The sequence below is a fragment of the Argiope bruennichi genome, chromosome 1, assembly GCF_947563725.1.
Source record: "Argiope bruennichi chromosome 1, qqArgBrue1.1, whole genome shotgun sequence".
Lineage (NCBI taxonomy): Eukaryota > Metazoa > Arthropoda > Arachnida > Araneae > Araneidae > Argiope > Argiope bruennichi.
The window spans coordinates 40,028,843-40,050,056 of record NC_079151.1 but is presented as its reverse complement, the minus strand read 5'-3'; the positions used below and the strand labels follow the sequence as shown (position 1 = coordinate 40,050,056).

The 21,214-nt window shown below is 28.4% G+C and overlaps 1 protein-coding gene across 1 annotated transcript; it reads right to left on the bottom strand.

Moving 5' to 3' along the window:
- Positions 1–268: 268 nt before the first annotated feature.
- LOC129981042 (acanthoscurrin-2-like) lies at positions 269–12,138 on the bottom strand. Its single transcript, XM_056091651.1, has 2 exons — positions 12,004–12,138; positions 269–980 (listed from the first exon to the last, which is right to left on the bottom strand). The coding sequence occupies exons 1-2, from the start codon at positions 12,013–12,015 to the stop codon at positions 558–560; spliced, it is 435 nt and encodes a 144-aa protein (XP_055947626.1). The 5' UTR covers positions 12,016–12,138; the 3' UTR covers positions 269–557.
- Between the last annotated feature and the right edge of the window lie 9,076 nt (positions 12,139–21,214).

Sequence of the window (21,214 nt, the reverse complement as noted above, 5' to 3'; positions counted from 1 at the left end):
CTACTCTAGGTTTATTTAATTACCCTATGTGTCAATTTTTAATATATAAATGCGCCAATCAGAGACTTTCGTCCAAGATTGAAGAAAGTTATTGAAAGAAGATTTTGATGAAATGCGCTAATTTAAAAACTTAATAGCACTTTCCTAGGAACACCTGATTTTATTTTTCAGGAAATCAATGCATTTTAACTGCATCTGGCAATTACCCGATACAAATTTAACTGCTTGAGATAGAAACTTTATAATTAAGAAAAAACATTACAAACACTCCTGTTTTATACAAACATATTTTATTCCAATTCAACATAACTAAAGTTGAAGTTCATTTAAGCATTTCTTGGACAAAAAAAAAAAGGAATGTATAATTTGTTACAAATTTAGTATTTCACATTCATTATGTCACAGTTTACCAATATTTTAATGTCAATCATTTTGGCACAATAACGCACTTGCTAGAATTGAACACAAAATGCATTAACAAAATATATTAGCACTTTTTGTTTTTATTTCACAGCCCATGAGTGAGGATTTGAGTTTGCCAGAATTCCTTAATTCATTTAAACAATTTTTCCGCCGCCGTATCCACCTCCATATCTTCCACCACCAACTCCACCGCCATATTTTCCGCCACCAAGACCACCTCCAAGTCCACCTCCACGTCCCCCTCCAAATCCACCTCCACGTCCACCTCCAAGGCCACCTCCACCATATCCGCCACCGATTCCTCCGCCTCCTAGCTTATCTCCTCCAAGGCCACCTCCTCCATATCTTCCACCACCTCCAATGCCACCTCCACCGATGCCACCGCCAATACCGCCACCTCCTAGTTTGCCTCCTCCAATTCCTCCACCTCCGTAGCGTCCACCTCCTCCGTATCCACCTCCTCCTCCGTATCCTCCTCCTCCTCCATATCTTCCGCCACCATATCCTCTGTCAGCATTGACTGCAACAAACAGCACTACAGCAACAAGTAAAGGAACCTAAAATTTATAAAGCAAGATTAATTTCAAGTAAAGGATTCCCAAATGGATGCTTTATTAACTTGCAACAAATAGCTCAAAACTGTAATCATTAAATAGAAATTTTTAAAATCAAGAAAAGTAAGTTATTTTTTTAAGTAAACGAATTCGAAATGGGATTAAAAATGTTAATTTTAAATTTAAAAATAAAACTAAAATCTAATAAATAAAATATTAATTCATTAATTCCTTTTTTTTTTCCTGCTTCTTAGAAATATTGCATTATTATATATAATATTATTTGAGTAATTTAATTTCAAGTTTTGAAATCTTATAAACTTGCATTGAGAGAAAGATCTTTTCGAGAACACGACCTTCACTGGCATATTCTTTTTTTTTTTTTTTGCTTGTAATGTTAAATATACACAATATTAGTTTTTGTAAATTAATATATAGAGAAAATGATAGAAAAATCGATATAGTGTATATTAAAATGAGGACTTTTTCAAAGAATATAAAACTTTGAATGTGTTTCAACTATGTAAGCATATAGCGGGAAAAAAAATTCGACATCGCTACGGAAAAAAATTACATACATCATGGTTAATCACATTTAGATATATACATTTTTATTACTAAAATGAGTCGTGATGATTTTTTTAAATAATATCTATTTTTCATTTTTTATAACAAGTTAAACAGATTCTATACTCATAATTGTTCCCTATATGTATATTTTCATACTTATTTTTATTTAGGGAAGGGGGGTTAGAAGATAACAGTATTTGCAATTAGCATACTATAAATGTAACTATTTCTATAAATCTGATTACCCTAATTATAACTTAGACAATCTGATTTTTGTTATATTATATAAATTAATATTATACTGAATGCGTTTGTCTAAATTTTTCCCTTCTGGAATTCTATTTTCAAGGACCTATTTATTGCATAATTTACTTTGAGTTTATTTATTTATAAGATAATTGATTGTTTACTCTAAGATGATTTGTGTTAGTGAAAACTTCCATTTAAAGATAACAATAATTATTGCAGCGTTTGCCAAAATCAAATGTTTTTAAATGAATTTAAAATAACATGATTCTCTTTCAATAAAATTGTTGAATTTTAGCTTACCAGGTTATTTTTCTTAATTCGAAAACATGCAACTTTACAAAAAAATAATATTTGTCATATTTTAATCTGTTCAATGCAATAAATACATCTGATGTTCTAAGAAATTGCAATATATTTAATATTTAATATTTTATTATATTATTAAATTAATATTATTAATTTAATAAAAAATATAAATAATAAATATTAATTAAATTAATATTTATTATTAATTTTATATATTATATTTTATTTTTATATTTAAAAGCCTGCCATTAAAAAAAGACCTTGTTAAAGCAAGTATAATGACTACAAGTAAGACACTGTCACATTCTGAATAGCAAAAAGTTGGTTATAAACGTATAAAAGGAATTTTATTTAAAACTTGCGTCGAGAAGGTAAAAAATTATAATTTTCGATTTGAATTGAAGATAAATGTTTGTAATAAGGACAAATGTTTGCCATTCAAAGTGTCCAAGACAATTTTTGATCAAGCAAATGCTGACAGATGCAATTCACTTTAGCTTTATATATCTTACAATGAGCCTTTCATTATTATTTTGCTATATAAATATCATTTAGTTTTTAATGCCATATTTAAAATTATAATCGCATTTGAATAATTTTTTTAAATCTGAGCAAAAGTGAAACTACGCATAATATCTTCTTTTGGATTATAATTTTCGTTCATTGTAATTAAGATTAAAATTCAAAAAATTTAGATACAAAATAAAATAAGCTATTCATTAGTTAGGTATATCTGTTTTCTAATCTGGTATCTCTTTGAATCAGACATTAAACAAATAACCATGTGCTTAAATTTAAACAGGGAGTGCCTTGTAATTAGTATATGCTGGATTAGGAAGTATTAGCTAATTTAATCTGGACTTTAAATAAAATTTCAATAATTCACAGCAAAATATTCCATTTCTTCACAAAATAAATGACTCTCAAAACCCACTTAAGACTTAAGAGCAAAAGATCACATCGAATCTGCTCCGAACGCAAGACTATTATACGGATGGTAGACATGAATATGAATCCTAAATAATATTTATTCTTTTGTAAGAAATATTTTTTGTCAAAAACCTAGAAATGAAAGCTGCAACGTAAGCAAGCAGCCATCTCATCTTCCACGGAAGCAAATTGTTCAAGGATCGGCACACATGGGAAGATTCAATAACCTCAAACAAAACATAGTAAACATCTTTTTTATAGATACATCTTGCGAGACTTTGAAAATGAAGAATTGCTATCTTCCTTTCATTTCATGAATGATCTTTATATATCGTTAAGTACTTCTGCACTTGTTAAATCTTTGTTGATAGAAATAAGACTCCAAAGAGAAAATAGATGAACGAAGATAAGACAAAAATCACATCTTAAAAACTAGTAAATATAATCTCGAATTTAATATTAGCGAAAACTTTTACAGTTAGACTTTTGAATCTTTAAAAAATTAATACATTATGCTGGATTAGGGGAATTTTCAATGTAGTACTTAGAGTCCCTCTTAAAAGAATAGCTGTCATAAACAAGGATTTATTCTTCTCAAAATAAAATTCAGCTTAATAATTTGTTAAAAAAAAATTAAGTATCGTTTTTTTACAAAATTAGTTTAGTGGCATTTCTAGGCCTTTTTCATAATACGAATGAAATCTATAAATTAAATTAGTTTCATCGCATAAAATAAGAATTCTTTATAAAAAAGTTTTAAATAATCAGGTATATTTTTCACTATTGGTCTTATTATGAATTTCCAGTTTTAAAAATTATTCTCCATTTATAATACTGTTTGCACTTTTTTAATTTGGAAAGTCATTTATTAATTTAATTTAATATTTTCTCAATATTAAGTTAATGTCTTTTTAAAAAAAAAAGCATACTGTTTTCATTTTGAGGAAGAAACCTTAATCACAGACTTTCACGTCAAATCGTGTTTCAGTTTAAGAATTGAAATTAAAAAATCTAGAAAGCAAATAATTTTTTCGTCAGCAGAAAATTGTATAAAATTCCTCACGAACAATCAAAAACTAACTGAGTCTTCAATTCTACATATTTATAATAATATGATAGTTCTAAACTTCTTTAGTTTACTTTTTCTATTTATTATTACTTTTTTATCTTTTAAAAATTAAGAATGAATAATTTAATCAAATTTTTAAGAAAATTTCAAATTTCATCATATATTGTAAGTGTATAGGCACATACATAACAAACGAAATACCAAATTTAATATTTTTATGAATAGCTAATACAGCAATTATAAATTTCTGTAAGAAAGCTTATAATTTTCTATTACTTATTCTTTATCTTAATTATTTACATGAATAAATTAAATCATTTGAATAAAAACATCAGATAGAATCGTATTTCGCAAGAAATGCAAACGATAATTTATTTACTGATAATAAAAAGCAATAAAATTAAAAAAATAATCTCAAGGAGAATTTAATTTTCTATTTCATAATTGAGAATTATATTTATTTTTCGTTGAATAATGTTCCAAATGTATTACTAATTAAAGTAGAATGCATTAATTATGACGAAATCCAAATCTGCAAGACTAAGTAATTTCTCGAAGTTTCTCGAAAGGGAACATCAAAAGCTTATTTCATGTTCTGGGATTAATATTTCGCAAATTTCGAGAATTATAAGTTCAACATTTTCGAAATAGTTAAAAATCAACTGGAAAGTTACGTCAAATCTAAGAAGCTTATTTAATTAGATATATTTTGAATTGTGTAAAACTTTAAGTAAGTTTAATAGTCTCGAAAATTCAGATATATTTCGACATATTCTAGCAACTTACGTAAGTATTAATTCAAATTCTATTATTATTTTTTATTTGTTTTTTCATGCGTAGTGAAATAAATTTATTAAAAAAGCACTTATGAGTGAAATGTTTTGTAACCGTATAAAAAGAAGTTATGATTTTAAAAATTATCAGATTTCAGTTTAAAAAAATCTCTCAAAGCAGTTACAAATGTTATTTTCAATAAATAGATGTCATGTCGGCAATGTATGCCATAACAAAAAACATGAAAGAGATTATAAATAATTTTTAAAAATATGTTTATAGTACTTCTTTTAAGAGTTTTATTTTTAATCAGCCAAAACTAAAGTACTATGAAATTTTCACATGCTTGAAGAAATTAACAAGATTTTAAAATTAAATTCTGTTCGCTATTAAATTTCAAAAATATCGACTAAGATAATTTTAGAGATGAAAAATTCGCGAACTATGAGCTCTTACCCCAGTAACACACATACATTGTGCAATATTGTAAGATATTAAAGATATTCGCAATATTGTATAATATTGTTGAACATTGAATAATAAAATATCTAGTATAATACAATATTGTTCTACATATTGTACGATATGTAGAACAATATTTTGGATCCTGGATACCTCCGAAAAAGTTGTAGCGACATGAAAAGTTTAATAAATCTTTTTCATATATACATAAAGTGAATCAAGAACTCATCTACATTGAAAATATTTAATTGATTTTTTTTAATTTTTCACCTTTATCAATGATCAATTTCATTTCTCTATTTAGTTTTGGGATGCAAACATTCTAAGGATTTCGGGATGAAAAAGAATAATTCCTTCATAGAATACTTATAAAGGGTGTCCCAAAATGAACGCAAGATTTGAATTTGCCACCATCCGTGCAGTAAAGTGTTGGCAACCGCATTAAAAAACCATTTGGCAGCTGATAGTTTATGGTTAGTACAAATAGAGCATTACACAATAGAACAACGTGTTAATGCAAGATATGAATTAAATAAAAAACATTTTTTTTCTTTAAATTGTTATATTTTTATTGAATCATATAGGATAAGGCTATGCATGGAATAACACATAGATCAAATGGCCTCCACGGCTTTGCTGGCACATACGAAATCTTTTGCCGAAATTTTCGATGACACATTTTGCATAAATGTGACTGAATTTCGTTCATACGGCGTTGAATTTCATTCTTCAATGAATGTGCTTGTGGGCTTGTTGGCATAGACCTTTGACTTCACACAGCCCCATAAAAAGAAATCCAATAGTGGTAAATAGCACGATCTAGGGTCCCAAATATCAAATTTTAGAAATATGGCCGCTAGACTTTTATTGTTTTTGAAATATTGTTCAACAATGAAAATACGTCGTTCTATAGCTTAACGTTCTATTTTTACGAATCATAAACTATCAGCTGTTCAAATGTTTTTTTAATACGGTTTCCAACACTTTACTGCATGAATAATGATAAATTCAAATCTTAGGTTAATTTTGGAACACCCTTTACTTTCAATAAAGAGTAATTCTTTGCCATTAGGGAAGTGTAGCATTGCTATGTTTACATAATTATACTCTTAACTCATTATCATAATAGAATTAATTAATAATAAACTACTCCAAACAAATTGACGTTTCTTAGTTTTCTCTGTTTTTTTGAATTCTAAAATTGTCAAAGCTACTATATTATATCATCTTATCTTTCAAAGAACTAAGCCTACTTTTTAAGTAAAAAAAGAAGAATTTAATCTCCAATATTCCAACTCTTTTCACGCCTACTCAAACTTTTTTTTTTCGAAAAAACGTAACTCTCTTTTTACATCTAGTTGACTCGGATCGAAGCAAATAGCATTAATCCGTGACTTGGAAGCTCCCTGAAGAGACCAGGATTGCTTTTCTGTCCGAAATAGGAAGATTTGAAACTAAATTTTCCTTAACGTGGAACCCCACAAAATGATCATTATACAGGCTTCTTTCTTCCAGGCGAAAGTCGATTTATTCTCGAGAAAGAAGCGTCTTAATTTGATCGATCTCAGTCCCTGTCACTGAAAAGGGTCCTCTTATTTTTAATGCTGGCAACAAAGCAAGTAATAGAAGGAAGAAAAAATAGTTTCACTCTTTGCAAATCGGCTCTACTATCAGGAATGTACTAAATATAGTTAATCGAAATCTTAAAAGTACCGATCTAGTTGCTTTTTTTCATCGCTGGTTTTCTATCTTTTTAAATCTCGTAACCCAAGCAAGTGGAATAGTAAACTAATCGTAACAACTTTTCAAACGAATCTTTCCCGGAAAAACTTGAGATGCCGGGACGAGTTAAAAGGAAAAAGATCCCTTTCCTGTTACAAAGAGGATAATTGTAATTCTGTATATTGACTACATTTGCCGTTCTTTTATTCAGATTGTACTTTTATATTCACTGGTGCATGTATTGAATACTCTGAAATGAAAAAAAACTGTCTGCGGGCTCTCCTTTATTTGAGTATCAATTAGGGAAACCATATAAACACTGATTTTCGTTATGGGAAAATAAAAAGTTTTTGATTAACTTCGCTTGTGAAGCAAACCCTATTAGCTCAAGAGATTGGGAAATATTCCCATGATGCTATTCGATATTCTGAATGTCAGCCAAAGTCGTTAAGATATTGTAACAATGTTATTATTCATTTCGTGCTATTAGAGAATTTGGTCAACTGATGATCTTCAATCAACTAATCTCATTTTTTAAAGCACTGGTGGTAATCAAAAATTAGCTTGTGTGATCCTGCACATAAAAAAAAAGAGTGTACAATTCAAAAATCTATAAAAAGCAAATTTCTTTCTTATTAACTTTGGCATCAATTGATTTAACCAGTTAACTTTTTTTACGAATATGCTCGTCATGGAAAAAGAACGTTTTGAGTTATGACGAGTTTATACGTCAGGAGTAATAAGTAGTGACGATTTGCAGTTTGAATTACAATTTTAGTAAAAACTCAAATATATTTGTAAATTTTAAGATTTTTAAAATATTTTGAGGCTAACTCGAAATCAAAGAAACAAATAAAATACTATTATGCTTTGTACCATGCTTTGCTCAGTACCATTTTCTAACAGCAAATTATAATAATAAATAAATTTTTTATGTTTCTTTTCGTTTATATGCAAAAATTAATCATATAATATTATTTATAATGCTATTATTATTATGTTTATTTAAAATTATGCAATTATGTTAGTTTAAGTAAATAAATAAATGTTATTATTTAAATAAAAATAATAAAAGTCATTTCAGTACAACATAATTTTATATGACACAAACTCTGTTTTTGACGAGTATACTCATCATCGCTAAATTTTTGAGACACAATTTAGATACGCATTTTCTGAAACTGGTTAATTAACTGGTTTTATTAACAATTAACTGGTTAATATTTCGTTTTGGTGCATATTATTTTAAAACAATGTACACAACTTGTGTTAAACTAAATAAACAAATAAGGCATTTCAAACTTCCTTTAACTTCTGAAGCATTAAATGTTTTTAATTACAGAAATGAAACCATGAAAAGCTGTCTCAAATAAATTTCCCATCTTTTCTCTATTATAAAAGAGAGGAAACTTATTGAAAAAGAGTTTTTATTCATTTATTTGCTAAGTTATATTTTCATCTTTTATCAAACCATTCATCTTAATAAAAATATATTAAACATATCTTATTGACACCTTTTTCCTTTCTATTTTATTAACTTAAAAATTGAAAGCAATTGATGAAAGGAAAAAATATTCGCTTATCTAAAGAAATAATTACTCTTTTCTCTTTCGTAAATTATTATAAATTTTAAATATATTTAAACGATATATTTTAATTTTTCTTTACTGTTTAGTTTAAATGGCTTTAAAAATAGATACTGTGCATCGAAATGAAAATAATCATTAATTTTTTATTAGCAAGTATAATAAAAGAAAAATTTATTAAGTTAATTTGTATCATCTGGGAAATCAAAGTTTGCAAGAAATGTGGTACATGTTAAATTTTTGTATAGGAAATATATGCATAAGCCTACGGATTTAATGAGAAATTCAGGTAAAGAATTATTCATTTTTCTGGCTAAATGCCATATTAAAAATAAAATAATCAAAAAATTCTTAAGTAAATAACATTTAATATTACAAGAACATGTAATATTATCACTATCAAGTAATTTTTACATTGGAATTATCTCGGTTTTAAATAAGAATCCAACATCAGTTTTAAACAAGAATTTTATCAATGTTTGTTGAGATTTAGTTTTATTAATGCCAAAAAAAAAAACCTTTGACAAATTTCCCAAAACTTGTCTTTAAAATGTTACGCAAAAGGTTTTTAAAAATATTTCGAAAGATTATCCAATAAAATTCAGGATATATTTTTTGTTGTTGTTGTTGGGCAGGGAGGGTTAATGGATGAAAGCATTTTACAGTTATCTTTTGCTTTCAACATTTTCTTCAAAAGGTTTTTATCAGGAAAAAACACATACAAAAAATATTCAGGAGTATAAAGAATGAATGATAATCTTATTAGTGTATATATTTTTAGAAACTAAGAATTTTCTTTTCACGCCTCACAAAAAAAAAAAAAAAATAAGCGAAAACGGTTTGGATTATTTAGCCAAAAAAAATTGTAAAATCTATCTTTAATTCTACATGAATTGAAGCAATCAATGTTATACATAGTAAAATAATACCTGTGCATGAAAATCATAAAATCAAAAACTTTGAATAGTTTATTAGATTAGAGCTCTTCAACATTATCACAGTATATCTTTTTTCTTTTTTTTTTTTATTGACATGATTAGTTCATATTCTTAACATCATCTTTTTCCACTAATACAGTTTTCTTTTTCTAATGACTCCATTTTTTTATAAATTCTTTGACATACAACATGATTCAAATATATTAGAATAGTATATATAATAAAAATTTCCTTTCTCAATCATATTTGTAATAGATAGAATTTCTTTGACTTTATATGTGATACGTTAATGTATAATGTGCTTTATTAACGCTTTATTAACCTCCAACAAGTAGCTCAAAACTGTAATCATTAAGTAAGGAATTTTTAAAATCAAGAAAAGTAAGTCATTTTTTTAAGTAAACAAATTCGAAATGGGGTTAAAAATGTTAATTTTAAATTTAAAAATAAAACTAAAATCTAAAAATTCGAAATGGGGTTAAAATGTTAATTTTAAATTTAAAAATAAAACTAAAGCCTAAAAATTTGAAATGAGGTTAAAAATGTTAATTTTAAGTTTAAAAATAAAACTAAAATTTAAAAATGTTCTATCAAAAAATATTTTATCACGATTCTTACCACAAATGCGTTTAGAAAATATTGTTTTTCGGTTTTTACTTTTGTTTTCGATGTTACAATTGTTTTCGATGTCTCTACAACACAGTCAAGTAACAAACTAAAATCATGTACTTGAAGAAATCATTCAAGAATATTTCCGAATTTTTGCAGAATGTCTTTAAGATTTATAATTTAAAAATTTTATTCGCAGGTAAAAAAGTTCCTTAATATTTTAGAACAAAAAGTTTTCCTACTTTTGTAACAAACCATCTTTTCTTAAATTAGTATTTGTTAATTTAATAACTTAAAAAGTTATCATTACATTTGCACTTTTAATAGCTACACATTTTCAATAATATATTTTTATTTCTTGTAAAATTAGAATGAACGAACATAAACTATAAGTTCTTATTTTTTTTCTTTGGTAAGAATATAAATTCCCTAAGGAATTTTAAGGATAAAAAAAATAAGGCAGTCGTTTCCTAATACTCATATTATTTATTTTTATAGCTATTTTATTTTTTAATTTAAATGTATACACTACAAAGAATATTATATTTAACAACTGCATCCTTTTTATTTTGAAAGGAGTAACGTATAGTACTTCATTGTTCCATTAAAATGTAATTTAATTATAAAAAATTATCGCTAAAATTCTAATTATTTTAAATTGTTGAAATTATAATCAATAATTGCTCAATTTTTTAATTCAAATATAATTAATTTAGAACTAATTCAAATTTTAATACAGAACTAATTTAATCAATAAATTAATTCTAATCATTCTAACTAAAATGCAGATTCAAAGGAACATTATAAAGAGAAATTTTAATTAATTGAAGCGACTATGATTAAAAATCAAAAGGATGAAGAGAAATCTAAAAATATTCTCTTATCGAAAAATTCCACTTTTATTAAAATTAAATTACTGTTAAATTAAATTATAATTAAAATTAAACTCGAATTTTATTAAATTTCTTTTTTTAATCTTAACATTTTATTTATTCTATTCATATTTCAATTTTCCATTCAAAATTAATGCAAATTTTTTGAATATGCTTACAGATCAAAAAGGCAAAGAAAAAATTAGAAAAGCACTTTCATTGAGTTCAAGAAAATTATAGATATTTCAACTTTCGTTTTAAACTAAATCTAATCATTTCGTTAATTCTATTCCGATCTCAACTTTCGATTAAAACTAAATGAAACTTTTCTTAATAATTTTAGTCATTCTAATTAAGATGTTTACGTAAAGAATTCTAACAAAGTGAAATTTTAATTAATTAAAACAAATATGCTTAAAGATCAAAGAGGCAAAGAAAAACTAACAAAAGCACTTCTATTGAATTCAAGAAAATTATCGATATTTCAATTTTTGTTTTAAACTACATCTAATCACTTTATTAATTCTATTCTTATTTCAACTTTACATTCAAACTGAATCCAATTTTTTTAAATAAATTCTAACTATTCTATTTAACTGAATCTAAAAGAATCTGAAAAAAAATCTTAACTAATTAAATCGAATATTCAAAAAAAAATAGAGTGAAGAACATCGATTCAAACTCAGTCCAATTTTTTTTAATAATTCTAACTATTCTGTTAAATTTAGCCTGAAAAAATATCTGAATATAGACAAATCTTTGCTAACTAAAACAAATATTCACAAAATTAGAGCGAAGAACAAAGATTCAAACTCAATCCAACATTTTTTAAATAATTCTAACTATTCTATTAAATTATCTGAAAGAATTTGAAAAATAAAAACAAATCTTAACTAAATAAAACAAATATTTACTAAGCTAAAGCGAAGAACAACTTACAAAGACTCTCATGGTGAGATCGTATCCGGTTTAACTTTCTATTGAGAAAAGGTGGAACAATTTTTTCCTGTGCTTTGCCAGCATTTTATACGTTGTGTCCATCTTATCAAAATCTCTCATCCGCTCTCAAAATATAAAAGCGGATGTACCTACCTCTTGGTATTCTACTATTCGAGGAATAGATACCGCAGACTTCTGTTGTATTCTAGCATATTCGAAGATATTTTAAGCCACAGGTGACAGGAAATCAGTGACAGGACAAAAAACGATAGTAAACAAAGCAGTTAAAACCATTTTCCTGAAAAAAATTTATTTATGTAATGATCAAACGGAAATACAGTCACAGATTTCCTACACAACAACTATACAATTTAATTATTTGATATTTTCAATATCCTTGCTGTTCTTACGTAATGTAATTTGCTTTCAAGTTCAAAAGCACTCTCTTTTAAATAAAATTATGAAACAGCTACTTCAAAGGATGCGAATGGAATCAAGAAATTCGTTTGTTTGGAGTATATATTTAGTTTTGTTAGAGTCAGAAAGATTTGTGTTTGAGAGTTTGGAAAATTTTTGATGTTTCAGATTTTGCTTCATCAGAATAAAAAAATTCCCTTTGAAATCCACCAGGTTTGCACACGTACATATAAGCAAGGTGATTGAAAAATTTAATAACTAGACTATGATATTTGTTCTGTAGTTCACACACTGAAGTCTTAGATATATATAAATATTTAGGGTAAGACTTAATGCAAACAAATACTTAATTAAAAGGAATTATCAATTTTCATCGCTTTGCTATAAATATAGAGAAAAAAATTAGCTATGTATACAAATGATTTTTGCTATTCGTTTTTTCTTTTGATATTGTACAAAATATTTATATGTATTTTCAATTGTTTTATTGATTTTCTTGCGCATTGGCACTAGCTTTTAAACATTATATTATACCCATTCTCGAATTATTATGTATATTCACACTTATGCTATCTATAGAAATATTAAAGACTTCCGTATATGCTTGTTATTTCTACAGTAATTAAAAAAAGTCAATAATAAGAGAGTTAGAGTAAACGAACTCGCCCTTTGAATCAAGTATTAGTTTAGCTTCATTTATAATTAGCGCATCCTATAACTTAATTTCAAAATTCCTGATTAGATCTAAATCGGTGTATTAATCTAATAAAGGCTATTCACCTAAAGATAACAGAATTTTTTTATTCTGATATATTTTACGGCCACCGGGTGGCCACGGTGGCCTGGTGCTAATGTCTCGGCTTCGGACCAGGAGGGTTCCTGGTTCGAGACCCGATTCCACCAAAGCTCCGTCGTGTAAGGGGGTCTGTTGCACGTTAAATCCGTCCTGACCAAACGTCCTCCCGCTGGTGTGGTGTGGTGTGAAGAGGGGGGTGCCAGCTCAGGTGTCGTCCTCGTCATCTGACCGCGGTTCAAAATTACGAGGTCCGTCCCAAAATAGCCCTAGTGTTGCTTCAAACGGGACGTTAATATAACCAAACTAAACTTAAGCCGTCCCAAAATAGCCCTAGTGTTGCTTCAAACGGGACGTTAATATAACTAAACTAAACTTAAGCATTCTGGTACTTCAGAAATAAAAAAACTTAAAATATTATATAACTCATATTCCATCAAAACGGGTTAAATTTAAACACACTTGTGAACGCGTATTATACGTGATTAAATTTATACATAAATTTTATTGCTTTTTTAATATAACGAGTAAAATAATTACACAAGGAGAAACTTGCTTATATAGATCATACGGTTTGAAACAAATTATTCTTATATGAATTCCGTGCGTTTTTACAGTTTATTTATTTAAGGCTTCTTTTATTACTTATGTAATGATATAAATAACAATTATTTTAACTGTAAAATCATATTTGAGCTGCCAAATCCAATCGCTAAATAAAATATCTTCTTTTTTCTCACCCTTACATGCTTTCTAAATAAAATTACTTTGTAAATTACTAAATGCTTAAAGCAATTTTTCCGTGTCGAACTATACGTGTGCACTAGCACAAAATAGCCTACAATGTTGCTATAATATTCTCATGATGTTTAAAGCATTCAGAATATTAGACATCGTGGAAATATTGTATATTATGTAATAATAAAGAGCATATGAATTGCTACCATTTAAAGACTTCATCTAATATATGATATATTAACAGATATCTCCTTTAAAAATCAGTAATTTAGTTTTTGCTTGTTTCAAACATTTGAATTATTTGCATAACAGAGTTTTCAAAAATATTTTTAATTCCATTACGAATTTGAAGCAGCACGGTGGAAGGCACTCATATGATAAATCATTTAAAATTTCAAGAATATTAAAAATTATATCATTTGAAGCTGTTTCCTCTTTCTACAAAGTTGGAAATCCCAGATTTAATAAATCTCACTGACTTCTCAAATTCCAAGTCATTTTAGACGACCGAAAACTAAAACATAGTTTTCAGCAACACGGTGATTGTCAAAATTTATTTATCAGCGGCTCCATTTTATTCAGTATGACGTAGTTTCCCCACCTTCAAAAAAAAAAAAAAAGTAAATTACTCTCTTTTGCTCGGATTCGTTATCGATTTTGTTATTTTGCCGAAACTGCTTCTACATGGTGTTGGGTCGTCGCACCTTTTCATCTTTCGTAAACCAATGGTCGCTCCACCTTTTTGATTTAAGATGGGGATCCTTTGTTTACTTTTGTTAGAGGGCGACAAATATTTCTTTCTGTTGCTAATTAATTAAGCGTTCGAGAATGCATGCTTTGAATAAAAATATTAGCACGCACAGGAAAAGTAATGTCGGATGAATGTTGTGTTAGCAGTTTTGCAGGTAATTGTGTTCAATTTTTCTGTGCCGAAAGACTTTGGTAATTAGTTTCGTAATTAATTTCGCTTAGAAAAATCGAGGAATGAAAGAATATACTATTTTTGCGCTCTATAAAACGAATTGGGAAAACACGAATCACTGGAAAGGCTTTATTTCGTTTATTCAAAGAAAAACCTGTTTGCGAGAGCAATTTAGATTTTCAAAGATAATTCATTATTTCAAAAAGTGTTATGAAATATTAGATATCTCTATATTAGATACTGGATGTATTAAAGGGATTGTTTTCGGTAAAGAAAATAATTCATTGGCAGCTCAGTTTTAAGTTGCAGCAGAATTAGATAGTCCCAATAAAATTTATCTCAGGATAAATGAGATATGGAAGCACGCAGTTAATAAAGAAATTTCAATTAGTAAGGGAAAAATAAAATGGGGAAATGAAGAATTGCTATATATTTCTCAAAACTTTATTTTCTTTGGATTTGATAATTTACAGGAAGAATAAGATTTAGACAAAGTAAATTTATTTCCAAGTAAGAATATAAATGCGCATCATGCATCACAAATAGGCAGCAATCGGCATTTAAAGATTTAGATTTCCTAAATATTACTTTTTTTTTACTATTAGAAATACAAAATGTTAACAAAATTCAATGCATTTAACAAATCATAATAGAAAAACAGAAGCAAGAATTTTCATCGGTATTCAATTAGTGTTGGTGCCCTGAACTAAAAACAATATTGCGTTTTTTAAAAATATTTCTTCAAAAAACTTAGAGAAAACTCTTTATAGGCCCAGACAAAGTGTGTTTTAAAAAACACAATAACTTTAACTTTGCCCCCCCCCATCCTCGAAAAAAGAGGATGAAATGCTTCCGGTATGGTGGTTGGATCTCGCCACCCTGGAGGGTGCACAAAAAAGGAGGGGGGATGTGACTCCCCCCATCGATGACGGGACGCACTTCTTTCGGGAAGGGTTGTACCTTGGCCGGTGATGGCCCTTAGGACTCAACCAGAGTTCCGCCATTGCTGTTGCGGCGGTCCGGTCATTCAGTTTTCTTTATCCGTGTACCAATGGGAGGGGCGGAAAGTCAGTAATATGACTTACCTTTGGTCCACCTCCACCATGAGGATGAGGTTGGGAAGCTGAGGATGGAAAGCTTCCAGTATGGTGGTTGGTTCTCGTCATCCTGATAGATACAGAAATTACAGGGGTCGGCTACCTCCTATAGATGACGCGATATACTTCCCGCCGGAAGAGTTATACGTGTTCGGTGATGGCCCTTAAGACTCAACTTCTTCTTCAGAGTTCCTGTTGTGACGGTCCGGTCAATCAGATTTAATCCAAAGGGATTAATTGAGCGCGGCGTAATAGACATTGTGATTAACTTTGCCACAAATCTTTGCCATCTTATCATCAAAATCAACTATAAAACCATAAATAATTAGCATTACAGAGTTCAATTAAAGAAATGATTTACAGGCTAAATTAAAAACAGAAAGAAATACAATAAATATCATGCGGCTATTTAAATAAAAACATATTTGCCGAAACAAACCTCTATTTACAACTATTCGCAAAAGTAAACAATACTTTGTACACGGACCAGCTTGTATCGTGGAAATGATACAATAAGTATGTCGCATAGAATAAGATTTTCTCTAGTTTTATATTAAAAGAGTAGATGCGGGTGTTAATATTATTATACAAACAGTAATGGAAAACATAGTAATAAAGGTTTGATTTTTAAAAACAAATTCAGCCAATTCTACATATTTTTTCTTTTCCGGAAAATTTTTTTAAAATCTTTTTATCAATGGTAGTAATTATGTTCATTTGTCCCTGAAATGCTCAAATGTGGGGGTTTTTTGCCACCATTTTATTAAATTCAGATTTCTTCCTTTTTTTAATCGAAATAGTCTTTCAAAGAATCCTATTAATTTAAATACTGCAGTTATATGAGGGGCAACATAGAATTTAAATTGTTGATTAAATTAGTTACTTTTTAAGCACTTAAATTTGTTAATAACGCCTTGTTATTGTTTATTCTATTGCTTATTACAACATTGAAAGAAAAAAAACTTCCGTAATGACAATGAAAATATAACGCATCTGAATATTCGACGTGATTACATTTCTAATTAATCGCAAATAAAGCATTTGAACACAAAAAGTGCAATTTTGAAAAGATTTTCAAACTTCTTTAATACCATTAAAGAAAATATTGAAGACGGTAAGACGGGATTTTTTTTATTCGTTCACACGAACGATTCTTTCGAATTTGTTTATAAACATAGTTGATTCATTTTTATTTATTTATTTATTTTTTGTTCCAGTAATTTTCTTAATTCTTTCTAATTGAACACGTTGCCACTCCGTTTGTTTTTATTTTCAAGAAAATAAAATTAGATTAATTAAAGTAACTGTTGAAAACAATCGGCTGTTTGTTACTGTTTTCGTCAGAGTGCGGTAAAATGTATACATATTTACATTTTTTTTTTTAATTGCTCGAATTTGTACTTGTTTTCTGAAGTTTATATTAGTTAATTTTTTTTTTCATTTTATCTTTGTTGTCTCTCGATAATAAATCATTTGAATATATTTAGCAACAAACTGTAAAATTGGAAAAGAAAAACTACAATATGTTAATATTTGTAAAATAAAAAAAAAATCAATAAATATTAAAAAATTCGATCAGGAAAAAAAATCACAAGGGAAAAATTCAATACCAAAAATGAAATGTAGCTGCTCAAAATTTATTTCTGTGTTAAAAATATCCATTAAATTTTAGACAATCATATAAAACATTTATTTGATTAATTTTGATACCATTTTAACAGCCTGATTTCAACCTGTATGGTACTACGTTTGTGTCTGAGGTGAGGGGAGATGAAGATACGATTTTTTTCTTTATTTACAAATCAATCGAGCATTATTTAAATGGTTTGTATACAAAGTAGTGATCCATTTGGTGTATTACTTCTTTTACAATACTGTTACGAACCTGCGATGCTGCTTTCCAGCATAGTCGGTTCCATAGGAGGTCCTAGAGCTTGGCGACAAATTTGGCGACCATTTGGCGACTTGGCAACGAATTTGGCGACTTTGGCGCCAAAATAGATTATACCCGAAGCATCGAGAATTTTCCCGATCCGTCCAGTAGGAACGGAGATACGCCTCGAACGTTCCTGATTGGTTGACAGGCTTCTAGCCCCGCCTCCTGAGACCTATAAAAGGAAGCACCCGCAGCTGCCAGGTAGTCGTGGACCAGTGGAGTCGAAGAGTAGTCGGAATCGACAGAAAGAATTGGCCTTCCAGAGATTAGCGGAGCAGCGACGGAGTCAAGTGAGTGCTGAATTAAGTTGTGCCCTACGGTCTGCATTAGAGTCTGTTGTGTGCTGTTGTCTGCAGGTCTCGTCGGCTGAAGATAATTCTGTGCTGTATATAGTTGTCGTCTTTGTGCTGCCCTGTGTGTCTTCGTGTAAATAAACGTCGTTGTTTTATTTTCTACTGCCGCCTGGTGATTGAGTGTTCTCCACACCATATAACCCCCCCCCCCTATCCAAACGAACCCCGGAAATTTCGTAACAATACATTAACTTTTTTGTGATAATTTATATTTCATCCTAATTTTCTTATCATAATGCATTTAAATTAAGTACTTTTCTAATCAGTTTGGATCATTTGAAAAACTAGTAATTATGACAAGCTCTTTTCAATGCACCATTTTAGTAAATTAGGTTCAATAGTAAAGTCATCTGTGATAAAGTCATCTGTGATACTAGAATTTTCTCTTTTTTTCTTTCTTAGTTTATTATTTTATCAAACGCATATTCTTTCTTTCTCTCTGAAATAATAAGTCAATAAAAGTAAACCTCTATATGATATAACTCTAAGCATACTTTTCACACATAATTGAGGAATATATTGATAAACAAATATCCATAACGAATATAAAAGAGAAAAGAATTGTGACATCAGTTTAAGTTTTTAAAATCATAAGAAAATATGCAAAGTTTCTACAAGAAAAAATGTCTTAATTTTTTATTTAAATTCATCTGCAATAAAAGTTTAAATTGAAAATTTCTCGTATTTTTGAATAAGTAAATACAAAAATTGGGAAAAAATATGTTGAAGGGAAAAGTTAAAGTTTCTGCTAATAATATTACCTACAATTTAACAAAATTACTTTTAAAGAATTCGCAAGCAGTAGATGAAATAAAGCTATATAAATATTTTATTCAGTTCAAAGTTTATTGAATGCTGTTTGAATTACGTTGAAATGATAATCAACTGAAATTTTGATTATAGAGGACACAATAGTCACAAATGATACACTTCTTTAAATGAAAACAGTAATGTTTTTCTTAGAAATATAGTTTAATTTAATAATTCTTTTAACAATTTCAATAAATTACTACTTGAAAATGCATAAATATATAGATAAGAAAAACTATTCAAATAATATATTTTACAATTTATTTAAAACTTGCAGCCCAACTTTATTAAATTCGTTTAAACTGGTAAAATATTTAAATATCTCCAGTTACAAACTACGCAATATTCAAAGTTCTGTTTCATTTTCGAGGATTATATGTGTATTTTCAATTTAATATAATACTAGATATAAAGTAAATACATGCTATATATAAAGGCTTTGAATATTTGATATATGATATATAATGGAATTATTTGAATTATATTCAAATGGGGGTTTTTTTCCCCTTACAAACGTAACAAAATTATTAACAAACTTTTTCTTCGCATAACCATTTATTTACCTCTTTGTTTATGATGGTAATTATACTTTTATATAAAACATAGAAATGACAAAAAAAAGCTCAGATTAAATTTTATGCTATGGCTACTGCATTGTTTATTCCCCTTGCCTTGAATTCCAAATCAAAACAAATCCAAGAGATGGGGGAAAGTGGAAGGGGGGGCAGGAGCTTCTGAGGATAAGGACCCGAGGGCAGAAGTCTGACTTTAATTCATATGAAGTTATCACTCACTTGCTCAACCCCTTTTTACAAGGGGCTCTTTCAGACACCTCACAGATAGAACACAGGGTAAAGAACAACCACGACTCGAACCCGGAAAGCCCAAATCACGGAGAAGACGCTCTACCCCAGGCCAGGAAGCCGACATGGCTTCCGTATTGCAAAGATAACAATAAAGAGTAAAATTCTAGGCAAAAGAAATGATATTGCTGGGATTTAAAAAAACCATCAGAAATGGTCTCCTCTAAACATTCTCGAGTATAAATAAAGATAATAAAAATCTCTCATAAAGATATAAAAAAGCTTCCAATAAAGTCTTAATCTCCCCCCTTTCGCTTAAAATTGTGGACCTTAGGTAAAATAATGAATGCCTTGCTTAACACTCTTGAGAACTAGTTAAAAATATAGATCTTTGATGTTTTGCTGAATCAATTGTGCGAATATGTATTTTGGAAGCCTTTTTTCAAATCCATTGAAACCACAATATGACTGGGAACTACAGTTGTAGTCATAATATCACACATAGAATTTCCTTTATTTAAGTCAATGCATTTATGAATTATCGCACTTGCATTTATGAATTATCGCACTTTTTGCATGCATGCAAAAAGTGACTGATAAACGATCAACTCTTCCACAGATTTCGTTCAAAATTTGATAAGAATATATACTTTAGATGTTACTTTTGTGTACCAAATTTTACGTATATAGCTCTGTACATTCTATAATTATCTAGCTCACTTATACTCGTACAGTAAGAAACAGACTTCATTTTAATGTATTTCGTTCAAAATTTGACAGAAATCTAAAAATTTGGTCCAAAATATATATAAATGCATTTTTCGAATGCGAGAAGTTCTGAAATGTGAAAATTCGTCAAATCTCAAGACTGAATTTTTTAAAGAACACAATATTTTCTCTTTATACATTTCTTATATGAGAAAGTAACAAAGGCTTTATTGAGAAAAATACTTATTTAAAAATATTATAAAAGAGTCGAATACCAGATAGATTATCCTTAATTACGTCCCTCTTCTATAATAATTCTTATTCATCGGTTCAGCATATCAATATAAATTTAGCAAATAGCTCATTGGGTGTACCATTCCTCAATCAGCAGTTTTTTAAATATTGAATGTTCAGTGATTAACGTAAAGGTACAGGCAGGCATTTGATTTCAGTCATGCAAGCCAACTTAATCAAGTGTTGTTCTCATTTTCCAACGACTCATTCAAAATTGAGTTTTCGATGATTTTGCCATGATGACTCACTGCTGCCAACTAAATTAAATAATTTTAACAATTTATTTCTTCAATGTTATAAGCCTTCAGTTAACAACGTTTCGGTATCCTAGTTAAATTAT